Consider the following 15,153-nt stretch of genomic DNA (forward strand, 5'->3'; position numbering starts at 1 on the left):
AATTGAATTTTCAGATTTGTTTACTATTTTAATGGTACTGTACATAACTAACTCGATTGATAACACGAAAACTAAAAGTAGGCTAATTCAAAAATTAACTGTTTGACTATTCACATAAATAATATTAATTTTTTCAATATCACACTTATATAAACTTCATCGTTTGCATTTTTATTTATTATTTCTTAATAAATTGATTTATTTATTTCATTATATAAATCAAAATACATTTCTTAAAAATCTAAAATTTTATGACAAAACCTATCTAATTTCTTAATCAATGTAATTTATCAATAATTTAAATTGCATTAGCTAAGTAATTAGATAAGTATTGTCATAAAATGGTATAAATATGAATCGGTAAATATATTTACCACTAAATTCGGTTAAAAAAAACAGGTAAACACGTAATAATTTTTGAAGCCAAATGTTTATTTGTATACATTTTTACATGCATCCATATCCCTTTTACGGTTTAAATGTTATTTAAACCGTAAAAGTAGTTTACTTCATTTATCTTTTAAATTATTACTTCACAATATTTAAATAAATATTTAAATTGTATCATAATACAGCACTATGCTAGACATTTTCTCAATGTAATTTCTTTCTTAATCCGCAACGCCTACAGCGCAAAAATCATTTTAGTTGACAAACTGGAATATATTTACAAATCGGTAAATTTGCAACTTCTAATATCAATCTAACAACAATGTTTTGCTCGTATTAATTTTTATTTTACACATTAATGTTGTTAATGTGATAAACGTATTTCGTTTTTTCAATGATTTTTGTTGTTGGACTGCAACTTGAAAAAATTGTAGACCTATAAATGCCCACTATCGTTCGTCCGTCTGTCTGTCATTCCTTAATCTTGAGAATAGAACTAGTTAGATGAAATTCGAAACCAGATGTGGAAAGTATAGATGCAAAAGACGTAATTAACTATATTCGAACTTCCGGTGCAAACCAGAAATCACGTTATTTCAATTCAAATCTTTCCTCCTGAAAGGAGTTAGATAGATGATTGGGCACGACTCCATTGCTAATGGAAAAGTACGATAAATAGGGGCAAGCCACTACTAATTTAAGTTGTAGAGCATATATTTTAAATTAAATAAGTTAAAAATATGTTTAAAAGTTTCATTAACATAATATTTTTGCAAATTAATTAATTCGTTTAATTAACTTATAGTGATTTTTATAAGTAGCAAGCAGCTAAGTAAACAAATAGCATAGTCTGTTTCATATAAAACGGAATTTACTATTGGTTTGTTTACTTACTGTTTGTCACTTAGAAGCATTATTATATTGTAAATACAGTAGACCCCCTATAACACTGTTGATAATTCCGTGTTATATGAATTCCATGTTGTACGAGTCACTTAGATTTTACAAATACGTGTGCCGGGCTGTGAACGGCTCACGTATTTGTAAAATCTAAGTGACTCGTACAACATGGAATTCATATAACACGGAATTATCAACAGCGTTATAGGGGGCTACTTTAATTCAATCATATACAGTAGAACCTCGATTATCCGGACCTCTATTATCCGGATTGTTAAAAATAAACAAAAATTTTACGAATTTGCTGATTTGCACTTGGCGAATTACGATACTGTTTATGTACGTGATGGAATGCATAATTTTTTGTTTCAACAACATCTCATCCGGCACAGTGACCGTAATAAAAATATAACTTGACATACGTATTTATAAAAAAATTTATTTTCAAATTACATCATTTCTATGACCAAGGGCGGCGTAAGGCATGAGCAACATGGGCCACCGCCTATGCCTCGCGGTCCAAAGGGCCTCGTGTTTCGAAGGTTTACGCATTACTTAAAAGCCGCGAACGCAACGAAAAAATTTTACTCGTCATAAAACAATAAATAGTTTGTCAAATTTTTATTCATAAAAATGCAGTTTCAACTGCTTTTTATTTTATAAAATCCATCTTCTTGCGCCACCAGAGGACCTTTTAAACAATAGGTAATTTGTTAGCGTTGGTCAGTAGTAGTCGAAATTAAATACGAACGTTTGTTTCTTGAAAATTTGATCACAATTTAAATACAGTATTTACTTTTAATATTACCGATATGTCATCGAAAAGAAAATGTGTTGTATTATCATTAAAAGACAAATTAAAGATTAAATTAAGACTTTAATTTGTCTTTTAATGATAATACAACACATTTCATTTGTTTTCGATTATCCGAATTTTTCATTATCCGGACTACCTTCATCCCCAATTAGTCCGGATAATCGAGGTTCTACTGTAATTATAAGACGTTTAATTACAAGAACAAGAACAATGGTAATAATAACAGTAATAAAAACAAAATCATAAAATATATTACATTATTAAACTTATGAGCATAATTATTAAACTTCTAAACATCTATTGATTAAAATACTGTATATTAGTTTAAATTTTGTGTAATGAAGAGAGGATTATTTTGCCAATGTTATATAACATAATCTGCTGTATCATATGTTGATAATATATGTTATACAACATACATAATTCATAAATAATTAATATGTACGTGTAAAAAGAGAAATTTTTCATATAGTCAAATGTTTAATAAAATATAAAAATAATTTCTTACAACTATAGATTGTAAGATAAGTTGAAACAATATTGAAACTGTACAGAAAATATTATAATTTTTAATAAATAATATTATATTTTAAATATTTTTATCATTTAATGATAAGTAAAATGATTATTTTATATAACCGTGTGACGTCAATTGTATAACCTTGAAATATTTATCAATCGTTACGTGTTTCTTTGAATGTGGACAAGGTTTTATTCGTTACCTTAAAAGAAAAATGTATTTTAATGCTCTTCTGCTTTTATCTATTGTCGTTTGTATAATTTTTTCATGGATAAGGTAAGAATTCAATAATTCTAAAATTAAATTTAAATAATAAACAATTTAAAGTTTTAATTTTTAATTTAAAATGTAAAATAGTTTAGGTTGCCTCCTATGTAAAATAAATAACGGGAGAATGTTAAGTATAACGAAGTTTTGTTAGTGTTTGTGAATAGTTCATTCATGAATTTAGTAATTATATTCATTATCATTCCTTTATAGGTTGTATAATTCATCTTACTATTATAAAATATAGTTTCTTCTTTATGATTTTAATTAATAAAAATATACAATAATAAACTCATATTTTATACAGATGGAGAAAGGGGAAAATGAATTTATTCCAAAGATATGGCATTCCGGGTCCGAAACCTAATTTCATTACTGGAAATATGAATGAATTTCACGAAAAGGTACAACCAAAACTCAATATATTGCAAACACAGAACGTTTTTACATATTCTTTTTTATTTATTTCATATAGAGAAACAAATGTATAGACGAATGGTTGCAACAATATGGAAATATATTTGGGTAATATTATTTTATTGCAAACAAAGAAATTATTTATTTATAATTATCATTTATAACTCAGGTATAAATGATTAAAAATTACTTTTATTGTAAATATAAAACTTTTCTAATCTCAATATTATTTTACTGTACTTATTCTCAATTTACATTTTTCTGGTTATGATAGATAAGACCTGTCGATAATGTTACAATATTTAAAATATTATTCAAAAATGTTGAATTTCTTGAATTAAGATCTATAAATTCTAATGAGATGTTTCCTTTAATTATTTATAAATCAATTCATTAATTGTTACATTTTGGTGTCTAAAGAGAAAAAAATTATCAATAGTTACTTATTTATTAAAGCGTAAAAATTTACAGTAAAGCATATAAATATATCCTATATATATTTACTGGAAATGTAATTATGTCTGATTATAAATATATTTTAGATTTTTCTTCGGAGCCAAGCCTTATCTAGTCTGCAATGACTTGGAACTGATAAAAATTTTACAAGTAAAAGAATTCAAAAATTTTGCAAATAAAGATGTAAATATTTAATATTTAAATCAATACTTATTATTCATAAACTTGAAATTAAATTTATTTATTTTTACTTTTAGTTAGTACTTCCTGATTCGGGAATTCCTCATAAATTGTATACTCATTTTATGGAATTACAACACGATGAAAAATGGAAAAACACGAGAAGTATCCTTAGTACCTCGTTCAGTTCCGGAAAAATTAAAATGGCAATTATTCAGAATATTAAAAGAAGATTAATATGTTTAGACATGTTTACTTTCTGTTATATAATAAACTTTTTTTAATTTTTCAGATGAGCACTTTAATGGAGGATCCAATAAATATATTTCTGAAGAAAATTGAAAAACTAAATGGAAAACCTTTTGACATTCTTGAATATTTTAAAAAATTAACATTTGATGTTATTTGTAGTTCAGCATTTGGCATTAAAACTGACGTGCAAAATAACGAAACGAGTAAGTTCATTCAATCCGCACACACTATCTTCGAAGTTGATTCTACTGATATTTTGTGTACCATATCAAGTATGTTATTTTATTTAAATACAATTCTATAAAATTACTTTTAATCATATTTACTTAATTAACTCTAATCTGATAGTTTGTTTCCCGGAATTTGAACCTATTCCAATGTATTTAAGACAGTTTAAAGACGCCATTAAAAACATGTTAAACCTTCCAGCTGTGAGTGTTGTTTTCGATACATGTAAACAAATAATCAACTCTCGAAAAAAATCCGAGGTATTGTATATATATTTATTAAAAACTTAATTTAAATTTGACCAAATTTAAGAAAACACGTTATGTAATATTTATTTAGTATCATCCACCAGATCTGCTACAGACTATGATAGATGCCGAAGGCGATTCGGAATATGAAGCGAAAAAACTTAGTGTCGACGAAGTTAGTGCTAATGCCACCATTTTTATAGTAGCCAGGTGATTTTTATATTTTATTTAAATTCAAAAACATTATTTATTAAATATATAATGTTTTTTGTTTTCTTTAAATTTGAATTTTCTAGTTATGATAATACTAGCAATACATTAGGATGGAGTACATATTATCTTGCTCATCATCCCGAAGCCCAAGATAAAGCTTTACAAGAAATAAATGATAACATTAAAAATCACGTAATTATAACATTTTTTAGTTATTTTTCTGAATAAATATAAATTAAATATTGTTTATTTGTTAATTACTTTTGGGTTACTTATTATATTTAATAAAACTTTAATAGGAAGCTATCCAATATACAGATTTAGTCAAATTAAAATACTTGGATCAAGTCTTATCGGAAACACTTCGTTTAACACCATTGCCAATAGTGTAAGTTGCATTTTTATTATTATTATTATTATTTATGTTATTATGGTTATATAAATTATGTTCTTGAATTTAATTTTTGCTTTTTCAGTGCGATAAATAGAATATGTAAGGAAGATTTTCGATATAAAGATGTGACCATTCCAAAAGGAGCCGTTGTACTTGTTCCTGTGCCTATCCTTCAAAAAGACTCTAATTACTGGAAAGATCCGGAGAAATTTGATCCCGAAAGGTGACATTTTATATTGAAATAAAATATAACTAAATTATTAAAATAAATGCGATGATTAATATGCTGCAAATAAATTAAAATTCTTAGAAGCTCTTGTTTTCAATTTTAAAGATTTTCGCCGAAGAATCACATCGATCCATTTATTTACCAACCATTTGGCGCGGGACCTAGGATTTGTATAGGGGTGAGATTGGCCCAAACAATCATGAAATTGATTCTAGCAAATCTTATTAGATCCTTCAAATTAGAACCACACGGAGATTCGGTACTTTTTCATTCAATCATAATTTTCGAATATTTAAAATTCTTGTTTATTCAATTTTAATATTTTCTTTAATAGGAATTGGAATTGGAACATACTTTATTTATGACTCGTCCTAAAAATGGTATAATGATGAGGGCAATACCATACAGTAATGCAGCTTCATAGGGAAGTTATTATCTAGATGCAAAATTTGGAAATCCTTTAGCTGAAATTGGAATTAAACATTAAAATTTTAAGTTTTATAATTGTCTTTATGCTTTCTATTTGTGTACATGTGATTGAAAATATCTTATAAATATAAAAATTTGTTTTATTCTTTGATACAGATTCAAAACCTGCATATGACACAACTTTGAACAGATATGCTTACAACTTTGAACTAAAACTGAGTTTTCAAATCTTTTCATTAATTAAACACAAAGTTTATACCTTAATTTTTTAAATTTTATTGCTTATCATTCATATTTTACTTGTATTTGAGTGCCCTTGTTCTCGTTTTCATGTCATTAGAAGCAGTACCGCCGTTACAGCCGGGAAATTGGGGCACTTGCCCAGGGTCCAGCGCCTAAAGGGCCCCTGAAAGAAGTTTAACTTTTCTTCTTTTTTTTTTGCTTATGACCTTATGAATCATCGTATGAATTTATATCTAGCATTGAATGATAATCGGGATTTAAAGATGACGATTTATACGAATAAATTAAAATATTTTATACCTTTTGCTGCAATGATATAACTAATGCGCCTCCATTATGCGCCAAATGTTTTAAATATCCTGTCTAAACTTCAGATTCCTTCCCGGAACTATTGTTTCCCGGATCATAGATAAATACCGACCCAAGAGATGGAACTTTGACACGAGTGCTCGTATACAATCGATCTAAATTAGAAAATCGGGAAAAGGGGGAAGGATTGACGGTCAAAAGACATCGCGCTAGATCGTTGAAATTCTAAAACGTCAGAGAAGAGACAATAATTGAGTAAAATACGAGTGCAGGTTTCATAGTTTCATCAACATCTCCCGGTCAGAGTCGAAGGTTGGTGTCAAGTAGTCTTTCCGAAACGGACCTTTCTCGCGACCCGAACCGATCTCGGTTTTCACCTGGAGACAGAAGAGAGACCAATCGGAAAGCGAGACTAGGACCAATCAAAAAGTGAGATTCGAGGGAGAAAAACTATAAAAACCTTAAATTTTAAGGTCGAAAAGCAGTTCTTCGCCAATCCAAACGCGCGATAAATCTGTGTCGCTTTCACCTTGGACTATCCCGTCGCATCCCAACTTCGACGTGCACGCAACTCGACCGGCCACTTTACCATCATCGTCTCTGCCTCGGGACCATCAACGAACCCTCAGAGCAAGAACAACCGATGTATCGAACTCCTTACGCACGAACTGTGATGGATACTCGAATAACCTCCGGACGACCAACTTCCTGTCACCATACGTGTAAGCCAATTATCTATTATAATAAACGGTTTTGAAAAGACACGTGTCATCTCTGCCCCTATACCCTTTCCTGACGCGAGATTAACTGATTTCCCCCCTGAAAGTCGGCAAACTCACATATGGATAACAGAACTAATCACACAGGAACACAATAGAGATAGATACAGGCTTTATTAATTGTGAAGTAAATGTATTTCGGACTATAAGCCTCTCGTCAGTCCTCTTTATCAATCTGGATAGTAGAAGTTATGTGTAAAGTTATAATAGTGACAACTGGATTCTAATGACTATAAAGTAGCTGTAAATTATAAAAGGAGAGTATAATAAACTTCTATTAAAACCGTAAAAGGTAAAAAGTTAGTAAAAGGAAGTTTTACATTGAGATAGATATACAGACAATAAAGCCTGTATATCGTGCATTCATGTGTGATTAGTTCTCTTAAGTAATCTTGCGCTACTTCTAACTATTGGTGGTAGGTAGTCTGTTCCGAAAAAATTTTTATAATAATAACTATTTAAAATGCTGAAGATAAGTTCTGTGTTATAAACAACTTCTGGGCAATTTATATGGTACAAAAATATCATTAAAAATTAAAATGAAATTGTAAATAGAACGAAACATGAAATTTCTCTCATAAACTAAGACAAGTATTACTTATTGACTTATTACTTTAACGATACAGTAAAACCTGTCCAAAACGGAAACTGAATAAAACGAAACCTGCCTAAACGAAAAAATACCCATATATTCGGGTTTACACAGGTTTTACTGTATTGTATTTTTAGATTAATTGTCATAATTTTATTCGAAATGGTGAAATAAAAGGGAAATTTTAAGTAATTCATAAAAATCTTAGACAGTTAAACACAATTACTTTTCCTTGAACTTGAAATGCTTGAATAGAAATTGTTCTTACCAATTTACTAACAATTTCCTCTCATAGAGTTTCAATAGGAACAAGTAAAACTTCGAAATTATATTAAATTGTATGACGTTTAATAATTAATTGTTGTCAATTTTATAATTGTTTACTTATTTAAATGTTAGGTAAACTTATAATATTTAATTCTAATGATATTTATTAACGATTGATTAAGCTGGGAAGCTGTGATTCTTTCCCAGATCCTAAGAAAACGTAGGGGCTCAAAGTGATCCCTAACCCTATAAAATTACCGTTATTTTTACTAACAGAAAATAAAGTTTTTAAAACTACTTTTGGTTAATAAAGAAGCATTATACGTAATTTATTCGGTTCGTTCCAAAAGTATAAGGCTAAAAGAGGCTCATTCTATTCTACACCCCATACAAACCCTCCACGGTTTTGGTTGTCTGTCCCAGATAAGTCGGTCCTTGTCCCTCGTCACTTAGCCCCATTGTGGGCCTAGCCGAATCCATAACGAGTATGATTAAACAGTCTCACACTGCTGAAAGAGACAAAAATCGAAACTCGATTTGAGTCTCGATTGTTATTAGTATTTTGTAAAGTAAGAAATACGTTTAAAAAGATGTTCTTTATTACTAATTTTGATATTTACTACAATCCATTTCCAGGTACAGTACATTCTATTGTTCTCTATTTCCTTGACCTTGGTAAACAGTCGTAACTAATTGCATATGAATACTGCTTTTCCAATAAGCATTATTGTAAGCGATTCCTCACAACGAGTAAGTAATAAGGTAATATTTTCAAAACTTTTAATTAATTTGACAGTTTAATACTGACCGTAATTTATTTTTTAGTATAATTATATTAAACATTTAAAATATGCGAAGACCCAATTATTCCTACATTTTCCTTCTTCTACTGACAAAGACGGCGATTGGAGGTAGTACGATACCGTATTATAATATTTTATAAATATTTTTTTCAGAAAAAGTGATATAATATTCTATTTTTTAATATAGTTATTGATGAAAAAATTGCAGAAGCAAATGTATATATCGATCAGTTGCTAGAAAATTTAAGAAACGATCCGATTATAGCGACGGAAGTTGAACCTATTCACATTCCAGACGTCTACGAAACAACATTCGAAGGAAGAAATATTTACGTGAAAGGACTTTCTTACCTTACGAGATTGGGCGACAGCCGAATATCAATCGATCAAGATAATATATATATAAGTTGTTTATTGGGTGTGGACAGAATAATATTTCAAATGGATTATAAAGCTAAAGGTCAGGTACTGGGTTATCCTGTGTGGGGTGGTGGTACAGCCGAGGGTAAGATAGATCATGTTATTGTCGATTGTGTTGTAGTTGTTTCCTCATTAGATGTAGACGGAATTGGGATTTTAGAAAAATTCAAAGTATTATATTTTGGTGGATTTGTAGTTACTAATGTTAAAGGCACCACAGCTACATTAAACTGGATAATGACATATATAGCAAATGTTATGTTTAATTATTCTAAGAAAATGGTGATAGAGGGCATTGAAAATGGAATCTCTAAATTACTTCAGAATAAACTTTCCGAAACCAAGATAGAGCCCAGAATATTGCATCACTAGTAAATATAGTTTTAGAATTTTAATTAATTTGAATAAATTCTCATGTATTTCGTAATTATACAAATTTCAATAATACATCTATTTACGTTATTAAAAATCAATATTAAATAAAATCATATATCAAATACCATAATAAATAATTCTCTTCTTTAACATAAAAGCGTATGCACGGTACATAAGAAATATTAAACATATATTCGACAAGCACTCATTTATTACGGTGTTTACAAATATTCAATATAATCTAAATTATTAACAAAATACTGTTCTCCCGGTCAGAGTCGAAGGTTGGTGTCAAGTAGTCTTTCCGAAACGGACCTTTCTCGCGACCCGAACCGATCTCGGTTTTCACCTGGAGACAGAAGAGAGACCAATCGGAAAGCGAGACTAGGACCAATCAAAAAGTGAGATTCGAGGGAGAAAAACTATAAAAACCTTAAATTTTAAGGTCGAAAAGCAGTTCTTCGCCAATCCAAACGCGCGATAAATCTGTGTCGCTTTCACCTTGGACTATCCCGTCGCATCCCAACTTCGACGTGCACGCAACTCGACCGGCCACTTTACCATCATCGTCTCTGCCTCGGGACCATCAACGAACCCTCAGAGCAAGAACAACCGATGTATCGAACTCCTTACGCACGAACTGTGATGGATACTCGAATAACCTCCGGACGACCAACTTCCTGTCACCATACGTGTAAGCCAATTATCTATTATAATAAACGGTTTTGAAAAGACACGTGTCATCTCTGCCCCTATACCCTTTCCTGACGCGAGATTAACTGATTTCCCCCCTGAAAGTCGGCAAACTCACATATGGATAACAGAACTAATCACACAGGAACACAATAGAGATAGATACAGGCTTTATTAATTGTGAAGTAAATGTATTTCGGACTATAAGCCTCTCGTCAATCCTCTTTATCAATCTGGATAGTAGAAGTTATGTGTAAAGTTATAATAGTGACAACTGGATTCTAATGACTATAAAGTAGCTGTAAATTATAAAAGGAGAGTATAATAAACTTCTATTAAAACCGTAAAAGGTAAAAAGTTAGTAAAAGGAAGTTTTACATTGAGATAGATATACAGACAATAAAGCCTGTATATCGTGCATTCATGTGTGATTAGTTCTCTTAAGTAATCTTGCGCNGTAACATGGCAGCACATATATCTCAAAGCGCTCGGCTAATGCCCGCAAAACGCGCGTTTTAAGAAAAATCTATAAATGCGCGTTTGACGAGCGCTTGGCCGAAAGTGCGCGTTTGAGTGTGTATGCCTATGCAGAACTCTTGGTACTTTAAAACGCGCGTTTAAAAACGCCTAGTATGTACGCAGCCTTAGTTAAATTAAAGTATGAAAGACTACAATAGTAAATATTTTATTCAAAATTCGTTAACAAAATAGGCTTAATGAGCCAATATCATCATGATGTGCTTTTATGCGATGTCTCCTATTATTTATAGACGCTCTTTCATAATTTTTAAATAGAAATTACAGATAATCGCTAATTTTTTACTCAAATAACTGTCATACAATGCCATAGCTTTTAATTTCTTACTCATTGTCATGAGAGCTCTACAGGGTGTTTTATACTATTAAGGAGGCGGCCAGGCACACAGCGGGGCGGTGGAAGAAACGAGGTCCAACATATCTGCGATAGACCATCAATAAAAAATTTTTTGCTGAATCGTTCGGATTTGATCTCAAGCATCTCCCGAGCTGGCCAAGATGGTCTAAGTACTTTTTTAAAACTCTTTTCGTCCTGTGGGCACTAAGACTTTTAACAAGCCCATTATGGGTGCGGCCGGGTAGTGAGGGACGGGACCCCGACACATAATCCTGGGGATTTTTCTATTAGTCCGGATCAGATTCTGGGTCCCCAGCGCGGTGGACTGCCACTTTGACAGCTCGGCCATCCAGCCGCTAGGTCTAGGTGCTTAAGGCGTATAACAAGCGCCTTGGCCATTCGGCCAAAATGGTTTGGCTTTGATTTGATAATTTATACCTTCTTTCTTTCTTTCTTTCTTTCTTTCTTTCTTCTCTAATATGGAGATTCTGGCTGGTCACCTTTTCTCCGAAATTTATACCTTCGTAATGCGGTATAATAATTTATATAAATATTTTTACAATGTTCATAACTTTAAAAATAAATTATCTTAGTTTTTCAATTTATTTTAGATTGAAATACCTCTCATATGAAATAACATACTTTAGCTAGAAATATTTTTAAATTAACGAATTTTTTTTAAATATTAATAACTTAAATAGTTTAAGATAAACAGTTTTAAAAATTACAGATTAAAAATATGGTTAAGAAATTGACACCAGAGGACGTGTTCAAATGTGTGATGTCTTATGGTAACCACGTGTTCGTATTTTGATTGCGTTTAGAAGATGGTAAATTATTGTTTTTGTTAGTTATGATTAATTGAAGTTACAATATTAAATTTGCTTTATTTATAGTATTTGTAATTATATTATATTTTGGATCACAATTTCATAAAAATAGACAGGGGAGGAAAAAATGAATGTTTATCGGCAAGGATATCAGAAAGAGTATAAATTTGCTATTAAGATGAATAATTATTAGTTTTAGTAATATTACAAATTTTTAAAAAAATCTAATCGTACTAGATCAATTTTTGTAGATTTTAGAAATATTTTGGTATCCAGGATATATCAATACAAATATATAACTACAGGACAATAAAATTCAAAATTGTCTAGTATTCCGGCATCACTCTTGTATCTTTAGATGCTGGATTAATTTAAAACCCTTCCTCGATCAACAGGCTTAACGAACTTCTATTGTATTATAATTTTTAAATAGTAAATTTCATTATAACTTATGGTACTTTACCAGTTCTTGATTTTCATCGTTTAATGATGACAAAAATAAAGATTAAAAATACAGGTTTAACCTGGTTAAAGAGAAAGATTAGAAAAGATTCCTAAACCAGCATTTAAATAACTAACAACTAAAGAAATTCTTCAGAAGAATAATACTCTCCCAGTTTTAATCAAATGTAATTAGATTATTTGGATGAAAAATTTGAGGAATTGTTAGTTCCTGCAGTTTCTCTTATGTGAAACAGAATATAAAATATTTTTATAATTAAAAGAAAATTAGCGATTTTAACAAAATATAATATTTCTCTAAGAAAAGTTGTGAATTAATTTTCCAGAGATTGTCAGAAAATCTCTTCAAAAGTTCTTAAAATTCCAAATTCCCTAAGTTTTCAATCAAAATTTAAAAATGAGTAATTCTATGCTTTCTTGAAGTGAATACTTGATGTCATCAACATCCAACTATTTTCAAGCCCTTCTGACATATCGTGGATGCATAAAGTTGAAAAAAAAAAACTAGAAACATTAACTATTAAATGTTTTTTACCATATTCTAAACTAGGAATGTAATATTGTTTATAACCGAAACTGGTTAGCTGGTTATTTATGTCCAGTTATTTACTTTTTCAGTGCAATATTACCTTTGAATTTTTATCTAAAATCAATACACGCTATAATTGACAAAATTATTGTTTTTGACAATATAATTTTCTATTAGCATATATTCTGTTATTTGATGGAATACTCACTGCTATTGACTAGATGCCTGTTGACAAATTAAGAGTAATTATTGATGTTTTATATTCATTACCTGTTTCAAACCTGACAACATTCAAAACAAAATGAAATTCTCTGAGAGCATAGAAAAATGCACAAAACATTTATAAAATCTTTATTGTACTGTATTAACAATAAAACCAATTTCTATATTCAATGAAATTTTTCTTTCCATTGTATAAACAATAATTAGAAATAATCAGTTCCAAGCATATAGATGCAGTTGTGAACTTGAACTATAATTTTTGAATCATCAATAAACATGATTGAATACTGATTATTAATATTATTAATATTTACATTAAATATTATTAATATTTACATGAAATATTATTAATATTTACATATAAATGTGTTAATTGCCAAATTTGATGTTTATATAATTTAAGTTATTAATTAAAATATTTTTATAGTTAACAGTATTTTATTGCACTATTTCCTGTTTTAAAAATGTATCCAGTTAGTTGATTAGTTTTTGCCAAATAACTGGTTTAAGTTATTTGGCAAAAACTAATCAACTAAGTAAATAATCAGATTAAAAATTCCAAGTATTTGACATTCTTAATTCCAAACAATCTACCAAAACCTAATTTTGATTGTTTAAAATGTGTTACATAAATTATGCAATTTTTTTGGCCAAGAACTTCTTATTACAGTAGTACCTCAGGATACAAATGTTTCAGGCATACAAAATTTTCAGGATACGACATGAAATTTGAACATATTTTTGCTCCACGGTATGAACAAAAACTCACCATACGACATTACATTAGTTTGCAGCACCACTGCCATGATCACGTGTTCCTTCTGTTCATTGGTCTCAGTTCACGTGTTTGCTTTGTCATGGAAGGATCTCACTCGATAAAGAAAGTCTTGAGGTAATATCAGAAAGTGACTGATTTTATTGAAAAGAAACATCCTGAAAAGGTTCACACTGGCCGTATTGCTGCTCAGTTTAATGACATTTGCCTAAGTCATTTTAGAAACATTTTAAAAAGTAGGCAAAGNCTTATTACAGTGAATAAAAAATTTTTTAAAAAATATAAAACAGAAAAGATAAAAAAAATTAGTGTTACATTAATTTTAAGTTATTGTTACATTATGTTATGTAAGTTAAGTTTTAGTATCATTTCCCTTCTCCCTCTCCACTGCCACCAATTTACACCTCCACTGTCATTTATCCTGAAAGGTAAAGTACAAATAAAACTACATGTTTTTAATCAATTATTATTCTATTATGGTTATTTATACATTTACAACTACAAAATGCATTTTTCAGTGTTTTCCTTACTAAAGTTTTTTTTTTTTCAATGTACTACTTAGCTTTAATTTGAGTGTGTTTTTCATGTTGGAACGAATTATTTGCTTTTACATGTAATCATATGTGGAAAATGATTCACCTTACGACATTTTCATGATATGATCTCAGTTTAGGAACAGATTAATTTTGTATCCTAAGGTACTACTGTATATAATTCCATATTTCTAATTATTATAACATGGTATATTGTGTTTTCTGTACTTTGATTAAAACTGTTTTCGCTATAAATAATACATTACTTATATTTAATGGTTTTTAACTATTATAGTGTTTATATTTGTAAACTAGCTGTTACCTGCGACTTCGTCCACGGATGTTTTGCAAGCAAACCCCATTTACATTCAATATTTCAATAACCATAGTAATAGTTAGGTCTATATAACACCTACCGCTGAAGAGAATTGCCGAGAATCAAACGAACTATTTTCAATTTGATCAATTTTCCGGAACGTTTACAATCGTTCTATAATCGAACCAATA

At 29.7% G+C, this 15,153-nt stretch overlaps 3 protein-coding genes across 3 annotated transcripts in view; all 3 read left to right on the top strand.

The window, feature by feature from the left end:
• Window positions 1-2,760: 2,760 nt before the first annotated feature.
• Window positions 2,761-6,020, top strand: LOC111625358 (cytochrome P450 3A41-like). Its single transcript, XM_023368496.1, has 13 exons — window positions 2,761-2,903; window positions 3,202-3,298; window positions 3,370-3,419; window positions 3,854-3,950; window positions 4,025-4,153; window positions 4,240-4,471; window positions 4,548-4,687; window positions 4,767-4,885; window positions 4,972-5,080; window positions 5,188-5,276; window positions 5,365-5,505; window positions 5,617-5,770; window positions 5,846-6,020. The coding sequence occupies exons 1-13, from the start codon at window positions 2,842-2,844 to the stop codon at window positions 5,933-5,935; spliced, it is 1,509 nt and encodes a 502-aa protein (XP_023224264.1). The 5' UTR covers window positions 2,761-2,841; the 3' UTR covers window positions 5,936-6,020.
• Window positions 6,021-6,109: 89 nt separating this feature from the next.
• On the top strand, window positions 6,110-9,962 carry LOC111625359. The gene is made up of 4 exons (XM_023368497.1): window positions 6,110-7,214; window positions 8,767-8,880; window positions 8,956-9,041; window positions 9,121-9,962. Exons 3-4 carry the CDS (start codon window positions 8,981-8,983, stop codon window positions 9,723-9,725), a joined length of 666 nt encoding a protein of 221 aa, XP_023224265.1. The 5' UTR covers window positions 6,110-7,214; window positions 8,767-8,880; window positions 8,956-8,980; the 3' UTR covers window positions 9,726-9,962.
• An 85-nt stretch (window positions 9,963-10,047) lies between these two features.
• LOC111625364 (translation machinery-associated protein 16-like) overlaps window positions 10,048-15,153 on the top strand; it is an 11,108-nt gene continuing 6,002 nt past the window's right edge. The window contains exons 1-2 of the mRNA XM_023368502.1: window positions 10,048-10,422; window positions 12,026-12,125. Coding sequence (XP_023224270.1) covers window positions 12,123-12,125 — 3 coding nt within the window. The 5' untranslated portion in view covers window positions 10,048-10,422; window positions 12,026-12,122. The remainder of the gene's footprint in view (window positions 10,423-12,025; window positions 12,126-15,153) is intronic.

This window comes from Centruroides sculpturatus, unplaced genomic scaffold (genome assembly GCF_000671375.1).
Source record: "Centruroides sculpturatus isolate CEXI.00-Female unplaced genomic scaffold, Cexi_2.0 scaffold247, whole genome shotgun sequence".
In the NCBI taxonomy this organism is placed as follows: domain Eukaryota; kingdom Metazoa; phylum Arthropoda; class Arachnida; order Scorpiones; family Buthidae; genus Centruroides; species Centruroides sculpturatus.

What these genes read in the sequence shown, in the direction of transcription:
- LOC111625358 (XM_023368496.1), top strand. Translation starts at nt 2,842, where the DNA reads ATGTATTTTAATGCTCTTCTGCTTTTATCTATTGTCGTTTGTATAATT. An exon ending in CAATATGGAAATATATTTGG is followed by an intron (nt 3,420 to 3,853) that starts GTAATATTATTT and finishes AATATATTTTAG; the next exon opens with ATTTTTCTTCGGAGCCAAGC. An exon ending in GTTCCGGAAAAATTAAAATG is followed by an intron (nt 4,154 to 4,239) that starts GCAATTATTCAG and finishes TTAATTTTTCAG; the next exon opens with ATGAGCACTTTAATGGAGGA.
- LOC111625359 (XM_023368497.1), top strand. Translation starts at nt 8,981, where the DNA reads ATGCGAAGACCCAATTATTCCTACATTTTCCTTCTTCTACTGACAAAG. An exon ending in GACAAAGACGGCGATTGGAG is followed by an intron (nt 9,042 to 9,120) that starts GTAGTACGATAC and finishes TTTTTAATATAG; the next exon opens with TTATTGATGAAAAAATTGCA.